We start from the raw sequence: 17510 nt of genomic DNA, 5'->3' as shown, positions 1-17510 counted from the left end.
CCATGTCCAGGGCTGGAGCCTTCCTCCCCCCAGCCCTCCCTCCCCAGAAGCAGCCTGGTGCTGCACACAGGTACTGGGGAGCAGCTGGTGCCCCCTCCCTCGCCCTTGACCGCCTCCCTCGCGGCACATGCTGTCATGTGGCAGGGCACAACAACAACACGGGCTAATTGGTTAATGTGATTTCAAAACATGATTTGCAATTATAACTCACCAGAGAGCATTCAATGATCCCGCACATCGCAGAGTGGGTTTTTCTCCTTCGTTTGTTCCTGGAACCTCGAAACCAATTAACTTTACAGAAGCCAGAAGCAAAGCACTGCTCAGCAGACCTGAAGGGTGGGTTATCTCTGTGCTCAATCATCTCCCTGCCAAGCCACAATCTCGGAACCAAGGGCTGCAGAACGAGCCCCGGGGTAACCCCGATGCTTCTCCCTGCACCACTGAGGGGTTTGGAGGGACCTACCCAGGCTCCCCCAGCTCCAACCCATCAAGAACCATGGCTGCTTGGGAGCACTTGTGGACAGGAGGATGCCCTGAACCATAAGGTGTGGGAATAAACTATTCCTGTTGGCACTGGGAGACTGTCCCTTCAGTTCCCTCCAGAGGTGCTGGCACCTGCTGGCAGCCTGCTCGTCTCTGCCACCCACACTGGACAGCCATGTCCCCACCATTCCCAGAGCCCCACCAGGGCCAGGGGCTTTGTTTCTGTGGCTTGACAATCCTGCAGCAAAGGCTTAAGTGCTGTTAAGGTAATTAAGCAAGGATTTAGCAAGGACTTGAATGCCTTCAAATGCCTTTCAAGTCAAACAAACCCAAGTAGCCAGGATGCTCCTGAAACATCCAGCACCCAGTGCCCAGCTCCCCTGAGTCTTGGCTTGTTTCCCCAGTGGCCCCAATTGCTGGGCTCTGATGCTCCCCACACCCCTCTGGAAAGGCAGACATGGGGCCAGCAGTGTTTTCTCTTGGGTGGACAAAGATGTTGGGTGCCATCAGCTGCTGGAGGGATGATCTGGCAATTATCTCTCAGGACAGTGATGAAGCTCCACTCTGCAGGGGGACCCCATGTGCACAGGGCCTGAGTCTCTCCGGGCTGGGAGCTGCCTTCCATCAGCTCCCCAAGCCTCAGGGAACTCAGCATTCCACTCTGCAGCCACCCTGGCTTCCTGAGGACAGGGAGGGAGCTCAGGCAGCTGCCAGAACCTCTGAGGAGGTACAAGGTGATGGCAGCAGTGCAGCAAGGGGCAGTGGAAGGAAATGTGGGGCAGTGTTCGGGGGTCTCCAGTCCCTGGGGAGGGGCTCTCCTGTTCATCTCCAGGCTCCCTGCAAAATGTCAGGGAGTGTGGAGCCAGCTGGGAGGCCCCTGGGGGATGCCAGGCATAGTGCCCAGGGCCTAGGCAGCAGGGTGGCAGATGGCTGGGGAGCTGGGGACCAGGGAGCAGGGGAGGACCAGGGACACCTTCCAGCCCAGACAACTGTAGCATCCTTGTTTAGAGTTATTTATAACTGGGCCAAAAATGGAGACGTGGCCACAGCCATGTCCCTCCTCTCCCCAGGGTGCTGTGGTCAGTCCAGAGCTGACCAAGGAGCAGATATGGTCCCTGCAGCCCCAGCGAAAGGGCAGCCTGCTCTGGCTCCTTACAGAGGCACCCATAGGGCTGTCCTGAACCCCCTCACCAGCTGGGGTGACTGTCAGTCCCAGGGCTAGACAGTCCACCACAGGCTCCTGCCGGGTGTGATCCAGGAAGAGAGGGGATAAAGGCCCTTTCATGGCCCATCAGGGGAAAGGATTCAGCGAGAGCAGCACAAAAGGAAGTGCTGGCACTTGGGACTGAGGCTGCCATGTCCCTCAGCACCAGGGCTCCTGAGCTGCCCCAGGGGTGGGATGTGGGGTGCCTGCCCCATCCAGGGGGCACCTGGGGAGCGCCGGCTGCTGGGTCTTGGCAGGCACCCCTGGGTCCCTGCTGGCACCACCCAGCCTTGAGTTTGGGTGGACTAAACCCAAACCCTGTGCTGTTTCAGGCTGGGCAGTGCTGGCATGGTGGCCCTCTCCAGGGTTAGGAAAGCCCGGGGCAGCTGCCCCTCTCCCTCCCCTCTGAGCTGTACAACAATTGGCTGCCCGAAGGACGCCGGCCTTGATCCGCATTGCTGGCCGTCCCCAGGGCCGAGCAAACAGAGAGGAAAACAGCCCTGGCCGGCTCCTGCCGCCGCCGGCATGCAGCCAGCCCCGGCACCCCCAGGCAGGGCTCCTGTCCCCGGGACCTCTGCCACCCAGCAGGGCTGGCAGCACCGCTCTGCCTGGTGCTGCCAGGGGGCTAATGGTACTGACCCACCTGCCCCACAGCCGGGAGCGAGCCCGGGGCTGCAGGGGTTGAGCCAGGAAGAGGAAACAGAAACCAGGATCAGCACCCACCGTGCTGGCAAAGGGGCTGTCCCCAACGGGTGAAGTGAGGGACAGCCAGGGTGGCGCTGTGACCACTGGCCCTGCGTGCGGGGTCGTCCCTCCTCGCCCAGTCCAAGGGTCAGCTCGCCCAATTCAGCCCTGTTTGCCATGGGGCTGGGCCAGTCCCTGGGGCTGCAGGCTGGCTGGGGCCAGCTGGTTGGTGGCAGGAGGCCAGCACAAGCCCAGGGCACGTGCCATGGCCTTGCCTAGCCACCTCACATGTTTCTCCCACAGCCCAACTCCCTGAAACCTTTTCCCACCCGCACGGTGCTTCACAGAAGTCCCCCGGCACCCTTCCCAGAGCTCCCCTGCTGGAGAACCACTCCAGTCCCCCCAGATGCCGGGGGGATACCTAAGGCCAGCTCCAGTCCCATTCCCCCTAGGCACATCCCACGCTACCCAAAGTCCCACCACCCGCTCTGTGGCACTCCTGGGACCCCCATCCTGCCTGTGGGGAGCAGCACTTATGCTCCACCAGCCCTTGGCCCAGTGAGTGGCAGGAACCACAGATGGGCCCTGGGATGGGATGGGTATGGGGAATGCCATCACCAGCAGGAGTAGCCACCGTGGCACAACGGTGACACAACGGTAACACCATACCAGGGTGGGATGGGGATACAGGCCCCCAGCTGCCCTCTCGGCACTACAGCTGTCCCTGGGAAGGTCAGGCCATGGGTGCCAGGCCACGGGCGGCTGCTCCAGCTCTGCCGGTTTTGCCCTGAGCGCTGCCCGCTCCCGCTCTGCCGCCGGCAAGGTCAGCGCGGTGCTAAGGCAGCACCGGCCCCGCCATCCCCCCGCCGCCGGCCAGCCGCTCCCGGTTCCCACCGGCTGGAGGGACGGGCATGGCGTTGGTGACCCCACACCACCCACGCTGGACATGGCGACCCCGTGACTCTGTGGGCTGGCGATGCCCTGCCCGGGAGCGTCGGGGGCAGCGAGGGAGTACCGGGAGCGCCGGGGGCAGCGGCAGCGAGAGCGGGCAGAACGGCACGGCCGGCACCGCTGCGCCACCGCCCTCTGGCGGCCGCCGGCGGCACAGCCGGGCCCCGCCCGCTGCCCGCCCCCGGCCCGGCCCTGCCAGTGGCACACTGCCCCCTGCACGCCACCCACACGCTACCCACACACTGCCCACACCCTGCCCACACACTGCCTACTTCCCGCTGCTCACTGCCCCCTGCACACTACCCACACACTGCCCACTGCCCACACCCTGCCCCCTGCCTACTGTCCTCTGCCTTCGGCCCACTGTCCACACCCTGCTCGCCCCCCACCCCCTGCCCGCCCACCGCCCGCCCACTGCCGACACCCTGCCCACTGCCCGCCCCCTGCTCACTGCCCGCCCCCTGCCCGCTGCCTGCACCCTGCCCACTGGCCGTACCCTGCCCGCTCCCCACGCCCTGCCCACACCCTGCTGCTGACTGCCTGCTCACTGCCCTCTCCCTACCTGCAGCCTGCCCGCCCCGCTGCCCACGCCCTGCACGCATCCTGCCCAGTGCCCATGCCCTGCCTGTCCACCCACTGCCTGCCCCCTCCCACCCTCTGCTTGCCCACTGCCCGCACCCTGCCCACATCTGCCTGCTCCATGCCTGCATCCAGACCCCACTGGGGCTTCCCCAGCACCCCCTGCCTTGTCACACCCTTGTGACTCCAGCCCACATTCCCCCAGATGTGTGTCCCAGGAAGCCCTCTCCCCCCACTTGCACCCCGGAACTCTGCCTGCCCCTCTGCGGGACAGCCCCAGTCCCTCAGTCTATCCCATGGGCAGTGCTGGCTGTGCTACCTCACACATCTCCAGTGGGTGCCATCTGTTTCCTGAGGTCTCTGGCCACCCTAGTGCTTTCCACCACACCATGTGTGGTGCTCTGGTTTCACCTGGTACCACACGGCACAGCACAGTGATCCACTGTCACTTCTGGGACAACATGCTAAGAGCCCAGCCCTGTGGTGGTACTGACATCCCAGGATCATGTGCTCCAGACCCTCTCCACCTGCATGGTCACAGCTGCCAGGAGGGAGGCTGGGGCTGGCACAGTATTGGCAGAGTCCCTGGCTGTCCTGTGTCCCTGGCAGTGTGCCACGGGCAGGGCCCACCCCACGGCAGGCGTGGCTCAGCTGGTGCCAACTGCTTGGGCACAGATCCTCGCGGCTGGATGCTCTGCAGCCTCTGGCACAGCCATGTCAGCACCTGGCCACTGTCACAGAAGAAAAACACATTCCCTTGCCTCCAGATGGAATTTCCTGGTTTGTTTTTTGATTAAAATGGTGCCCATTGCCTCCCATGCTGGCAGGCACTGCTGAACAAAGCCTTGCTCCCTTGCTCTCTCACCTCATGCCCTCTTGGAGGGCACACAGGCTGAGATCATCCTCTCCCTCCAGCAATGGGCTTGTGCCCAGCCCAGCCCAGCGCTGCCCACTCTGCTCCGCCCAGCCAGCACTGGGCACCCCAGCGTGTCCAGCCAGGACACGGACTTTCCTCCTCCCTCCTGCCCTGGCTGAGTGGCTCTTACTGCGATAGAGCAGTAAAGAGCAGTAAAGAGCAGTAAAAGCAGTAAGAGCCACTCAATCCCCTGCTCCCAGGATGCCGGGAAGGGAGGAGAAGTCATGCGGCTCAAATGGCCCCAGCCCAGCCGAGAACTTGTTACACATTTACCCCACATTAATGAGGCGTCACCGGCGCTCGGCCTTCGGACCGCAGGGGCGCTTCCCAGGCCCCACGGCAGCTATGGGGGTACCGTGGTGTGGGTCTCCCCAGAACCGGCACTATGGCAGCAGCCATGTCCCCTTCCTCCCCCTCCAGCCCGGCTGGGCTGGACTTTGCAGGAGCAGATGAGGCACTGGGACGGTGATGAGTGCCTTCACCCTGGCAGTCCTCCAAGGCAGGAACAGGACCGAGCAGGCAGGAGCGGGTGCTCGGGGACATCGGGATGTACCGCGGCTGTGACCGGGATTCCTAGGCTTGCCCGCACCTCTCTTCCCTTTCCAGCGCAGGCAGAGGGGGTGGCAGCACCCCGAAAGCCCTGGGCTCCCGAGGGGCTGTTCCCTAGCGGCCGAGCAGGTCGTTGGGTGCAGAGGGAGGACACGGGACACAGTTGCCTTTTGTTGGTGCCGGCCCCGGGAGCAGGGACCGGGGCTTTGCATCCCCTCCCTCCACCCCCGCCGCTGGCGGGATCGGCGCCCAGCACCGGGGATTTGGGGTTTAAAGAGCCGGCAGCAGCCAGAGCCCAGCTGACCCGCCGGGCGAGGAGGCAGGCGAGCTCCGGCAGAGGCCACGCACCACAGCAGGTGAGATGGTGGGTTTGGGGCGCCGGGCTGGCCCAGTGAGGGGGGCTGTGGCATTGGGGACCTGGGACAATGGAGCTCCCTGGGAAGCAGTGAGGTCCCTGCGTCCCCACTGTGGGTACCGGGTGCCAGCGGACTCGGACGTGGTCCTGAGAGGGAAGTGAAGGCATCATTGGGCATGTGCCACTTCCTTGTTCTTGTCACCCCACAGCTGAGCAGGAACCCCTAAGTCCTGTCCCAGCGGGAGTGGCAGGGGTGAGCGCCACCATGCTGGGAAGTTTCTCAAGCAGTGCTCCTTCCCTGGCACTGGTTTATGGGAAGGGGAGCTCACCTGGTGGCCTCCCACCTGCTGCTCCTTTGCAGTACTCACTGGCTCGGTCAAGGCAGGGTTTGCCCTGGCTGGCACCTGGGTGAGCCCCGGGGCGCTGGGGAAAGGGGGTGTCCTGCGGCTGGGCACGGGGCTGGGCAGGAGCGGGAGCGGGGCCAGCAGACAAGGCCCCATTGTGCCGTGCCGGGGCCGCTGGCTCGGCCATCAATAGCCCCATTATGCTCGGTGGCGGCCCCCGCAGCCTTCCCAGCCGGCACAGCCCCCCGGGAGCACCGTGGGAGGCAAGCTGAAGTGCCTGTTGAGTTGGGGGGCCGGGGTGAGAGGAGAAGGGTGAGAGGAGAGGGCAGGGTGCCGGGACTGCTCCACCACTGCCTGTCTGGGTGCCTGTGTGCCACGGAATGCTGTGCTCCCTCCTGCCACCAGCTTTAGGGGCAAGATGCCCAAGATAGGAAGCAGAAAGGCTCGGGGAGCAGCTGAACACCCCCCTCCTCTCTTCCCCACCCTGACTGTCCCACCAGGTATCGCCTGTGCCCAAGGTGGCCATGGCTGAACTGCTTTGCCCCAAGGCAGGGAGGAGCAAGTGGGCAGTGAGGGGCTGACATCAGCCCTGCCTGAGGATGCAGCCGGGCCAGCAGGAGAAGATGAATGGATCAGCATGCTTCCCAAGGAGACACACCCTGGCTAAAATTACTGACCCCATGGCAGGGACACCAGCCTATTTTTAAAGCCTAAGGAGCTGGATGCCGCTGGTTGGTGTGGCTCAGGGCAGGGCCAAAGGGACGTCGGCAGGACAGCATGCAGGGGGACTCAGCCAGCATCTCCCACTGCCCTCCTGCTGGGGTGGGGAGAGTGCTTGCATGGTGGCAGAAAGCCTGGGTGTCCTGCTCTTGCCCCACACGGCTTTGAGGAGCTTTGGTGGTTTTCAGTGCAGGGCACATGGCCCCTCTGCCTGTTCCAGAGCCTGGCTGCTGGCAGACACAAACCAAGGACAAATGGTCACCTTGGTCAGGAGGATAGGATCCTATAAGACCAGAATCCCTCCCTTTCCCTTTTCAAAAAGCCACTGCCCTACACCTGGAGGATGGACATCCCCTTCTTCATCACCACCCCAAAGGTTCACCATGTACCCTACAGCTTGGTCCCACAGAAGGGACACACGATGGCAGCACCCCACAGGTGCTCAGGCACTGGGGTGCACACAACACCCCCATTCCCTGGGCAGCCCAAATCAGTCCAGCACAGGGTTGGGACAATTAAAAAGGGATTAGCTGGGCTACACCAGCATGGCACTGCTGGGAGCCGGTGCCTAATCCTGGCAGGAATGCACTGGGGCCACTGGGGTCCCTGATGCTGGGGTCTCACTAGCCTGCTGGGATGGGGGGTGGGCATAAGGTCAGGGTGTATCCACAGACAGGGTGTGAACCCAGAGCTGGTGCTGCCTCCATGCTGTGCTACAAGGATGCAGCTGTCTCAGGCACGTTTACTTGCTGCCAGCCAAGCCCTCACACTGGCCCATTTGATGAGATGGGATGCCATGAGCTCTGTCCCCTGCCTAGCACATCCTTCCCCTGTACCAGGAATGTGGCAGCCACACAAGACCCAATGCCATCCCATGGCCCAAACTTATGGATGTGGACCACCACAGATGGACTCCCAAAGAAGTCCTAAAGCCACATCTTTAGTGCCATCACAAACCACCAGCAGGTTTTTTGGGGACTCCAGGCCCAGGGGAGACTAGTTTGAGCAGCATATCCCTGTGCTCAGGTCATGGGTGTAGGCTGAGGTGAGGTGCCACTCTCCTCCCCTGTGACGAGTTGGCAGTGTCACTGGCAGTGCTGGCAAAGGCCACCCTGCTGCACAAACGCATCTCCGGGCTGGGGAGCAGTGTCGTGCCAAGCCCATGTGTCACAGGGATACTTATGGCACCAGCTGTCATGACACAGCTCACCCTGACCCTTGGACCCATGGATTTCCATGTCCTCAGCCATAATGGCTCCACCAGGGTAGAGGGAAGCTCTCTAGGCCCCAGGGACATGGGGGAGCTACACCCTGTAGCACCCCTGGGGGAGTCACCTCACAGAATCATGAGGGTTCCTCTTGTGAGGTACCATTCCCGTTTGGGATGCAGGATTGGTACCCATCCTGAGGGCTAGTGGATGCCAGTCCCAGCCCTCCTCCCTGCATGCAGGGTATCCAGCAGCCAGTGGTCCTGGTCACCCGTTTGATGGCATGGATACCTCCCGTGCCCTGCTGGCTCAGCCTCGGCACAGAGGATGCAGGAGCCTTGGCCGTTGCCTGCTGCGGTGCCGCCCCCGGAGCCTGCGGAGGTGGAGAGGAGCCGTTTCCTACCGCTAACACCGCTGGGGGCCCGGGCGCTGCCGGCGGAGCTACAGATGCTTGCCGGAGCCGGAACGGCCGGGGGAGATTTGGCCGAGGCAGCGATCCCTGGGTGCGGATCTGCCAGCGGCAGGGACGGGATCAAAGAGCGAGAGCGCCAGCACCTGCTGGTGCCGTCGGCAGCGACACCCCCGCGCTGGCGGGGAGCCAGGCCACCGGGACCTGGCTGTGAAACCTTCCGCGGGCTGGCGGAGGGCAGGGATGAGGGCGGGATGCCAGCGGCGATGACCATCCAGATGGGGACCGTCACTGTGCCAGCGGCCAGCGGCTCCGGTGCTGGCCAGGAACACCCCGTGGGGCGGGAAGGGGTGGCCGGCGGGCGACGTGGCGCATCCTTCCCGCGCCGTTTTTTCCGGGATGGAAGCCCGGCCCTTCTGACGCTTGATGGTTTCTCCAGGCGGAGCCGCTGCCAGCAAGGTCCCCTCAGGGCTCCAGCGCTAGGGTGATGGTGACGTCACCTGGTCACCTCGCCCCGCTTGCCGGGAGAGGCGGTAGTTGGAAAAGTCCCAAATGGGTGAAGGGAAACTGAGGCACGGTGCAGGAATAGCACAGGAAGATGCCCATTGTGCAGGGCTGGGCACGACATCCCTGTCCCCACCACCTCAGCGCCGTCCTGTAACAGTAGGCACAGGGACACAATGCCCGTGTGGGGGCCACCCAGCCCAAAGTCCTGCTGGTGCCTCGTCAAAGTCTTACAGCAGAGTAACCCCTGCCGTACCGGTGCCAGCTCCTCTGCTGCCCCACCCGTCCCCTCGCTGTCCTTCTTGCTGCCCATAAAGCCGGGCTGGGCTGGGCTAAATGCCACTCAGCACTGTGGCACAGCCAGGAGATCAAGAAGCTGTGGTTCTGGAACCTAGCCTGCCAGCATGCCAGAGTACCAGGGCTGGCAGCACGAGGGTTACTGGCAGTGGGACAGAAGGGCATTTCCCGGGCACCCTGTCTGGCACAGCTTCTGCCCACTGCTGGCCTGCCTGCACGGCTCTGGCTTCCTGCTGAACTCACTGCCTGCCTGTGCCAGCTGCCTGCCTGCACCTGCACCTGACCTGCCTGCACCAGCTGCTGGCCCGCCTGCATTCCCTGCCAGCCCACCTGTGCTCGCTGCCTACTGGCACCCGCCGCCTGCACCTGCCCGCACCCGCTTCTGCCCGCACTGCTGGCTCCCAGCTCACCCTGCACCTGCCTGCACAGCCTGCTGCCTGCACCCCTGCCTGCCTGCAGCTCTGCCTCCCCACGCATTCTGGACCTGCCTTCCTGCACTCCTGCACCCGCAAGTAGGGACACTCAGGGGCACGGGGAGAACAAGGCAGGTGCGGCCCCCAAGGCAGCTCGTGTTCCCCCGCCCCGAGCCCTGCCCGCCGAGGCACGCGTGGCCCCGCTGCCGGCACCACACGGCACTTGCTATTCTTGGCAGCGGCAGCTGGAAAATGGGAGGCAGCGGAGGAATTTTGTTTGCTTCGGGCTGGGCCCTGGCCAGACATCTGGGCTGCAGCTGAGCGGGGCTCGGGACCGGCCCCCCGTACCCCCGGTACGGCCCCGGCACCCCCCGGCACAGCCCCCATGCTCGGGCAAGCAAGTGCCTGTCCCGGCGAGGAGGGAACCCCGCCACCACTCGTGGGCTGAGCCACACGTGTGCTGAGCTTGGCATCCTCAGCTCTGCCTCGGGGCAGCGGGTGTTACCGTGGGTACCTCCGTGAGTGTCACCCCGGGCCACTGGGGTGGCAGCAGGGGGGCGCGTGTGTGTGAGGGGCCGTGGGTGTTCGCCTGTGAGTGTGCGTGCGTGTGTACATGCGTGAGGTGCCTGCGTGTCCCCTCGTGAGCTTGTGTTCGCCCACTCGTGTGCGTGTCCCTGTGCGCGCCTCCGGCCCCGCCCCGCCCCGCCCCGCGGGGCCGCCCCGCTCCCTCCCGGCGGACGCGGCGGGCGGGGCCGGGCCGGACCGAGCCGAGCCGAGCCGGGACACAGGTGGGTGCCGGGGGCCGGCAGGGTACGGGGGTGGCCAGGGAATGTCCCGAGAACGGGTCTCTGCGCTGCCGCTGGGGGTCTGGCCGTGTTGGTACTGGGGGGCTTGCGGCAGGGTTCGTGTTCCCTCCGGCACCGGAGGGCACCAGCGGGCTGGCGTCGGGGTTGGCACGGGGAGTTTGTGGGCTGGATCTGCCAGGGTTGGCACCGAGGGTCTGTGGTGCTGCCGCTGCTGCCCGCCCCCCGCCCGACCCCCGTGCCTGCCGAGTCGGAGCCACGCGGGTCCGCACCCGGGGGTCTGTTCCGGCCGCTCGGCAAGTGAGGGCAGGCGGGAGCCCCCCGTGCCCCGGCACGGCCCTGGCTGGCGGCAGCTATCGGGGCTGCCAGAGCCCCGCGGGTCCCGCGCCTCATCCCGGCGCCTCTGTAAATGCCATTAGCGCCGACCGCCTTCGTGCCGGGATACCGGGCAGCCATACCCGGCACTGCGCCCAGCCTGGCCCTGCCCCGCTGCCCGCTGCCTGCCCCGGGCTCACCTCCGCCGGCCAGCCTGGAGGGGGCTGCCCTGCCCGCAGGAGACCCTTCCGTGCCTTGCGTATGTGACCCTCCCGGACAGCATCCAACAGTTCCCAGCTCAGGCAGGGTGCCTCAGGACAGCATCCAACAGTTCCCAGCAGAGCCTGGGGTGATTGCACTGAGCCCCGAGGCTGTGGTGGGGCATTGGTTGTCACTGGTGTCCTGGTGAGGCCCCACTGGCTGTGCTAAGGGTGAAACCCACAGACGATGATGATCAGCCTTGATCAGCATGGCTCAGTTTGTGCCTTGCACAAGGCACTGCAGCATGGCCAGGGGGCAAGGTGGGATCTGTGTTCTGGCACAGTGCCTCAATAACCATCACCTCCCACTCTTCAGGGGAGAGCTGCTGCTGCCAGAGTCAGAGGAGGACTTTCCTACCTCATGGTGGGCACCCATCAGAGTGGCAGACACACCAGCATGGGCCCCTCTCGGAATTGTGGGCACCTGCTTAGCAAGAGCCCCCAAATCCTGCTCCCATTTGCATGGTGGTACAAGAAAGGCCAAGGGCTAATGGTGGGGTTGTAGCAGTGGGGGAAACTGATGCATGGATCTCCCTGACTATCATAATGGACAGCTTGCCCAGTGCTCAGGAGCCTTCTGACTGCCCAGGGTGCCCTATCTAGTTGTCACCACTTCAGTGCTTGCTCTGTCCTTGTCCCCATTCCTATAGCACAGCTCTGTGCTTGCAGGCAGGAATGGGCAGAGCCCGGCACACTCCTGCTGATGGGCTCAGACAGGCATGGGCAGGGCTGGATGCTGCTTGGCTGGGCTGCCTCTGTTTCCCCACGGGCAGGAGCAGGAGGGGTGTTGCTGAAGCCCATTATGTTTGGGATTAGATTAATGGGGACTTAAAAATAGGGAGGGATGTGGCTGGCTCACATCCCCTCCAACTACCAGGTCGAGCCCAATGGGGGATCCCCTTATGCCGTGCCTGGAGTTGCCCTGTGCTGATGCTCAGGGCTCTCCAGACACTCGGCAGAATCGGGGAGGGATCGTGGTCTGGGGGCTGTGGGGAGGGGGCTGTAACCCGAGCTGAGGTCTTGTTTCTCTGCCCCAGCCGCGGCGCCACCACCCAGACCCTGGCCATGAGCCGCACGCTGCTCCTGCTCCTGCTTCTGCTGCGCGGGCTCGCCGCGGGCCGGCCCCCAGCCACTGCCACCCCCCGCCTCAAGCTGTCCTTCCGCGGTGAGCACGGGACACGGGCAGGGTGGGGGGGTGCGGCCACGTCTGGGCGCACTGGTTACGTGTCAGCAGTAGCCAGCATCATCCCGAGGGACGGGAGTATCTTGTGGGCAGCATGGTGGGGTGGGCGCAAACCCCAGCACTGGCAGTCCCTAGCGCTGCTGCCGCCCTCCCCGCGGGCTGTCAGGTGTTGGCACTGGCTGCCTCCTTCCTTACCTGATGACGGCCCCTCCAGGGCCACCTGCTTGGCCTTGGGGCCATGCCTGTGCTTGGGACCTCGGTCCCAGCCCCCAGCACGTGGAGGCACAGGTGCCCCATCCCTATGTGCACCATGGTGGCACTCCCTGGCCTCAGCTGTGCCATACCTGTTGGGAATGTTGTGCCAGCTGGAGAGCTGCTGCCATGTCCCGACTGGCTACTCCACGGGCTCCAGCACGGCGCAGGGGGCTTTGTCCAGCGGCGGGTCTCAGCAAGAGCTTTCCTCCCAGCCTGACAAAGGGCTGTTTGTTCCCGCCACGGTGGGATTAGCTCCGCGGGGCAGGGAATGGCCTCTTCTCCCCTGCTGCCAGGCGAGCGGTGCAGACATGGGTGCCGAGGGCATGGGAATCACTGCTTAGTGGTTTGGGGATGAGTCTCAGGGGACACATGGATGAGTGTGGGGCTGGCACGGGGATGAATGCTGGGCAGGCAAGGGCTCGGAGAACCTAGTCAAGCCAGTGGGACAGGTTTGGGGGAGGGGATGGCATGGCAGGGGGCCGTGGCCTGACCCGAGCTGCCTCTGCCTCGGAGCGTGTCGGGGCAGTGGAGATGGACAGGGAGTGGCGGGCCCGGGCTGAGCAGTGCCGGTGGGTCCCGGCAGAGCTGCGGGCTCGCCATGGGCTGCACCTCTTCTCGCTGGAGCACTCCTGCTGCTACGAGGCCCTGCTGTTGGACGAGGAGCGCGGCCGTCTCTTCGTGGGTGCCCAGAACCACCTCCTCTCTTTGGCCCTGGATGACATCAGCCAGCGGGGCAGGAAGGTAACGGGGCGGGGGGAACATGCTGGTGGGGCAGTGCTGGGTGCTCCAGGTGCGGTGAGCATCCCCTTTTCCACCCGCAGATCTACTGGCCGGCTCCCGTGGAGTGGAGGGAAGAATGCAACTGGGCCGGCAAGGACATCACTGTGAGTGATGGGGAGTGTTGTGGGATGCCAGGGATCTGCCCCAGCACTACCTCACCCTTCATTCCCTCCATCTTCAGGCTGAGTGCATGAACTTTGTGAAGATCCTGCACCCCTACAACCGGACCCACCTGTACGCCTGTGGCACTGGTGCCTTCCACCCAGTCTGTGCCTTCATCGAGGCTGGCCAGCATGCAGAAGTGAGCCTCCCCTGGCACCACCACAGCCTCCAGCTGCTGCCACCTGCCCACCTCCCATCCTTACCCCTCTCCAGGAGCCTGTTTTCAAGCTGGACCCCCACCACACTGAGGATGGCAAGGGGAAGAGCCCGTATGACCCCCGGCATACAGCCGCCTCTGTCCTTGTGGGTAAGGGCATCTGAGCCTGGTGCTGGGTGCAGTGTGGCACAGGGGTGCCACAGGGGGTCCCCTATAACACTTCCCTCGGTGCCTGCCAGGCGAGGAGCTCTACTCTGGGGTGGCCACCGATCTGATGGGCCGTGACTTTACCATCTTCCGCAGCCTGGGCCGGCGTCCCTCCATCCGCACGGAGCAGCATGACTCTCGCTGGCTCAACGGTCAGTGCTGGGGACTGGGAGGGTGGGAGACAGGGGGGGCCACTGGCGCCCTGGCACAGCAGGGCTGCTGCCTGGAGGCATCAGGGCAATGGCTCCTTCAGACTCAGATATGCACTGTCCTTCACTGCCTCCAGAGGGTGATTTCAGGGGTTCGTGTGTCGCCTCTAGACCCTCAGTGTCTGGTGGAGTCCCGTCCTCACTCTGCCTCTGCTCTGCAGCTGGGCAGGGTTGCTTCTGCAACCTCCCCTGGGACCCCAGCAGTTACTCCAGGGTCCCTGGGGAGCACAGCTAGTGGAATCATTGGAAGCACCACCCCTCTGTTCCCAGAGCCCAAGTTCGTGGCTGTTTTTTTGGTGCCGGAGAGTGAGGACCCCGACGACGACAAGATCTACTTCTTCTTCCGTGAGACGGCAGTGGAACGGCAGCAGGGGCTGGGCAAGACCAGCTTCGCCCGCATCGGCCAAATCTGCCGGGTGAGAGCATCCACAGGCAGGTGGGCTGGGGGCTAGGGAGCCCAGGGGTGCCACCTGCTGCTGCTGACACCAGTGTCTTCCTTTCCCTGGCAGAACGACATGGGTGGGCAGCGTAGTCTGGTGAACAAGTGGACAACATTCCTGAAGGCTCGGCTGGTCTGCGCTGTGCCAGGGCCTGACGGGGCAGACACCCACTTTGATGAGCTCCGTGAGTAAACAGGGATGCAACCCCAGCAGTGTAGCTGTGGGCAGCACTGGCAGTACTGATGCCTGCCCTGCTTGCAGGGGATGTTTTCCTGTTGCAGACAAGAGACAAGCGCAACCCCCTGATCTACGCCATCTTCTCCACCTCCAGGTCAAGCCCCTTCCCCAGGACTCTGCACATACCCAGTGGTGCCCCCCTTGCCCCCTCACATCTTTCTCCTCTCTCCCACCAGCTCTGTTTTCCAAGGCTCAGCTGTCTGTGTCTACACCATGGCTGACATCCGCCGGGCTTTCCTGGGCCCCTTTGCACACAAGGAAGGTCCCAACTACCAGTGGGTGTCATACCAGGGCCGTGTGCCATACCCCCGCCCAGGCATGGTATGTGGTGTACGGGTGTCCTGGCTGGTGCCACCAGTGGGATGCCACTATGTGGGGTGGGGACAGTGGGCTGTGAGACGCTGCTTAGCCAGTGCTGTCTCCCTGCAGTGCCCCAGCAAAACCTTTGGCACCTTCGGCTCCACCAAGGACTTTCCAGATGAGGTGATCCAGTTTGCCCGTCACCACCCACTGATGTATAACCCTGTCTTGCCCCATGGCCAGCGCCCCCTCTTCCTGCAAGCCACTGTGCCTTACACTTTCACCCGCATAGCTGTGGACCGTGTCACCGCTGCTGATGGCCACTACGATGTCCTCTTCATTGGCACAGGCACGTAGTGACCCTAGGGATGGGGCAGTGAGGGAGAGCGGGGAGATGCTGGGGCTGGGACCTGTGGCCTCACCCCTCCCTGCCTGCAGATGTGGGCACAGTGCTGAAGGTGGTCTCAGTGCCCAAGGAGAGCTGGCACCGCATGGAGCCACTGCTGCTGGAGGAGCTGCAGATCTTCCAGGTGAGGATCAGGGTTCCACATCCCACCAGTCAGACTTTCCCACAGCATCCCCATGTGCTGTCCATGCTCTGGGTTGTGCCAGGGCACTCCAGCTGCCAGCATGTGGGAGCCAGGATGCTGCATCCCTAGGCTGCCCCATGCACCCTTAACTCCTGCCCATGCTCTGCCCACAGGATGCCTCCCCCATCATCAGCCTGCAGCTCTCCTCCAAGAGGGTAAGGGGGGGGACCCTTGGGCATTCCATGGCTCTGCCTAGCCCTGTGCCACAGCATGGGCATGCTCAGCTCTGCTCTTCCCCCAGCATCAGCTCTACGCTGGCTCAACCACAGCACTGGCTCAGCTGCCCCTGCACCGCTGTGGTGCCTATGGCAAAGCCTGTGCAGAGTGCTGCCTGGCCCGGGACCCATACTGCGCCTGGGATGGCAACAACTGCACCCGTTACGTGCCCAACACCAAGAGGTAGGTGCCATGCCGGGATGCAGTGCTGGGGCAGCCAGCCTGCCCCGAGGCCATGGTGAAGAGCACGGGGCAAGCTGCTGCAGCCCCTGCTCCTCCATCGCCCTCCCACAGGCGTTTCCGCCGGCAGGACGTCCGCAATGGTGACCCCAACGTGCTCTGCTCTGAAGGTGAGCTGGAACCCAGCCGGAGTCTGGGGCTACCCTGCCGTGGTGGGGGGCTGACAGCCAGGCTGTGTTCCCACAGATCCCAGGCGGGACACCGTGCCCCAGAAGCAACTCTACGGGGTGGAGGGAAGCACCGTCTTTTTGGAGTGCATCCCCAAATCCTTGCAAGCCCACATCCTCTGGACATACCAACGCACCCTGAATGATCCCCAGCGAGAGGTAGGCTCTCCCTGGCCAGGTACCGCCGGTGGGGCTGTGCCGTGCCGTGCCGTGCCGAGGTGACCGCCCATCCCCGCGGGTACTGCAGGTGCAGATGGACGAGCGGGTTGTGCGGACGGAGCGGGGTGTCCTGCTGCGCAGCGTGCAGCGCTCCGACGCCGGCCTCTACCTCTGCCACGCCACGGAGCACGGCTTCACCCAGCCCCTGCTGCGGCTCTCCCTGGAGGTGATCGGCGCCTGGCAGGCCACGGGCGTGGCGTCTGCCGGAGACCCCCAGCTCTCTGGCGGGATCCCCGGCCGCAAGGTCTGGTACCGGGACTTCCTCCAGCTGGTGGAGCGCCCACCGCTGGGAGCCACGGACAAGGTCTGCCAGAGGCTCTGGAGCCGGGGCAGACCCCCGCCACCGCCCCGCACTCCCGCCGGGCCCCCCGGCCGCGGGCAGGGTGAGGAGCCGCGCAGAGCCCGCCGCCGGCGCACCCACGAGGGGCCGCGGGCCGAGCGGGGTCCCCGCAGCGCATCCCCCTGGTGACCCGGGGGTCGGCCCCGGGCGCCGGGCTCTGCCTAGGAGCGGGGCCGCAGGTGGGGTACGGCCTCGGCCGCCCTGCCGGCAGCCCTGCGTGGGCAGTGGCGGGGGCTGCAGCTCCGGGGCCGCAGGAGGGCAGCCGGGCTGAGCAGCCCCCCGAAGGTTGCCGACTGCCCTTGCCACCGGCTCCAACACCGGTGGGGACCCAGCCGGCTGCCGGCATCGCAGAGTCACCGACATATTTATTAACGACTGTTACTATGAATGTAAACTGCGGGGCCAGGCAGTGTCCCCCCAGCATGGCACTGCGGGAGGACGGTACAGCAGGGTCACGCTCGCGTCCCAGAAGGGCTACGGGCAGCAGTGGGAGCACGGAGGGGCAGCACAGGCACTGGTGGGATGCAGGAGGAGGGGGGCATAAAGGGGAGATGTTGAGGGGGCATAAAGGTGGTACCCACTGCTCTGGGTGTAGAACAGTGGCACAGGGGACCTTGTACTAATTGAGCACAATAAAGCAGATTCAGCCGCCCAGGGTCCCGCCTCTGACCCAGAGCCCCAGGAAGTGCTCGGGGCAGCCTGGTGCCCCAGGGCATGGACCCACTCTGGCACCCAAACCTGGAAGGGTGGGATGTTCGGCAACACTGGAGAACTGAGAGGAGACAGGACCTGCAGGGACATTGCCAAGGTTGAT

General features: G+C 64.4%; 1 protein-coding gene across 3 annotated transcripts; it reads left to right on the top strand.

The window, feature by feature from the left end:
- The first annotated feature begins 5041 nt into the window (after positions 1–5041).
- Positions 5042–16825, top strand: SEMA3B (semaphorin 3B). 3 transcript variants are annotated; one of them, XM_050979305.1, is made up of 18 exons: positions 5042–5178; positions 12032–12159; positions 13016–13173; positions 13254–13316; positions 13394–13513; positions 13588–13681; positions 13771–13890; positions 14218–14363; positions 14457–14571; positions 14649–14718; positions 14801–14945; positions 15054–15273; positions 15363–15454; positions 15628–15669; positions 15756–15913; positions 16025–16080; positions 16157–16296; positions 16385–16825. In XM_050979305.1, exons 1-18 carry the CDS (start codon positions 5042–5044, stop codon positions 16823–16825), a joined length of 2445 nt encoding a protein of 814 aa, XP_050835262.1. The 3 variants fall into 3 exon arrangements, with proteins under 3 accessions (XP_050835262.1, XP_030083854.2, XP_050835261.1); XM_030227994.2 differs by lacking the exon at positions 5042–5178 and adding an exon at positions 5662–5722; XM_050979304.1 differs by lacking the exon at positions 5042–5178 and adding an exon at positions 10379–10404.
- Positions 16826–17510: the final 685 nt, after the last annotated feature.

Source organism: Serinus canaria, chromosome 12, assembly GCF_022539315.1.
Source record: "Serinus canaria isolate serCan28SL12 chromosome 12, serCan2020, whole genome shotgun sequence".
Lineage (NCBI taxonomy): Eukaryota > Metazoa > Chordata > Aves > Passeriformes > Fringillidae > Serinus > Serinus canaria.
This window is presented reverse-complemented; position numbering and strand designations above follow the sequence as displayed.

Coding starts and splice junctions, on each gene's coding strand:
- SEMA3B (XM_050979305.1), top strand. CDS start 5,042: ATGCGGCTCAAATGGCCCCAGCCCAGCCGAGAACTTGTTACACATTTA. Junction 14,946..15,053: donor CATACCCCCGCCCAGGCATG/GTATGTGGTGTA, acceptor GTCTCCCTGCAG/TGCCCCAGCAAAACCTTTGG. Junction 16,081..16,156: donor CAACGTGCTCTGCTCTGAAG/GTGAGCTGGAAC, acceptor GTGTTCCCACAG/ATCCCAGGCGGGACACCGTG.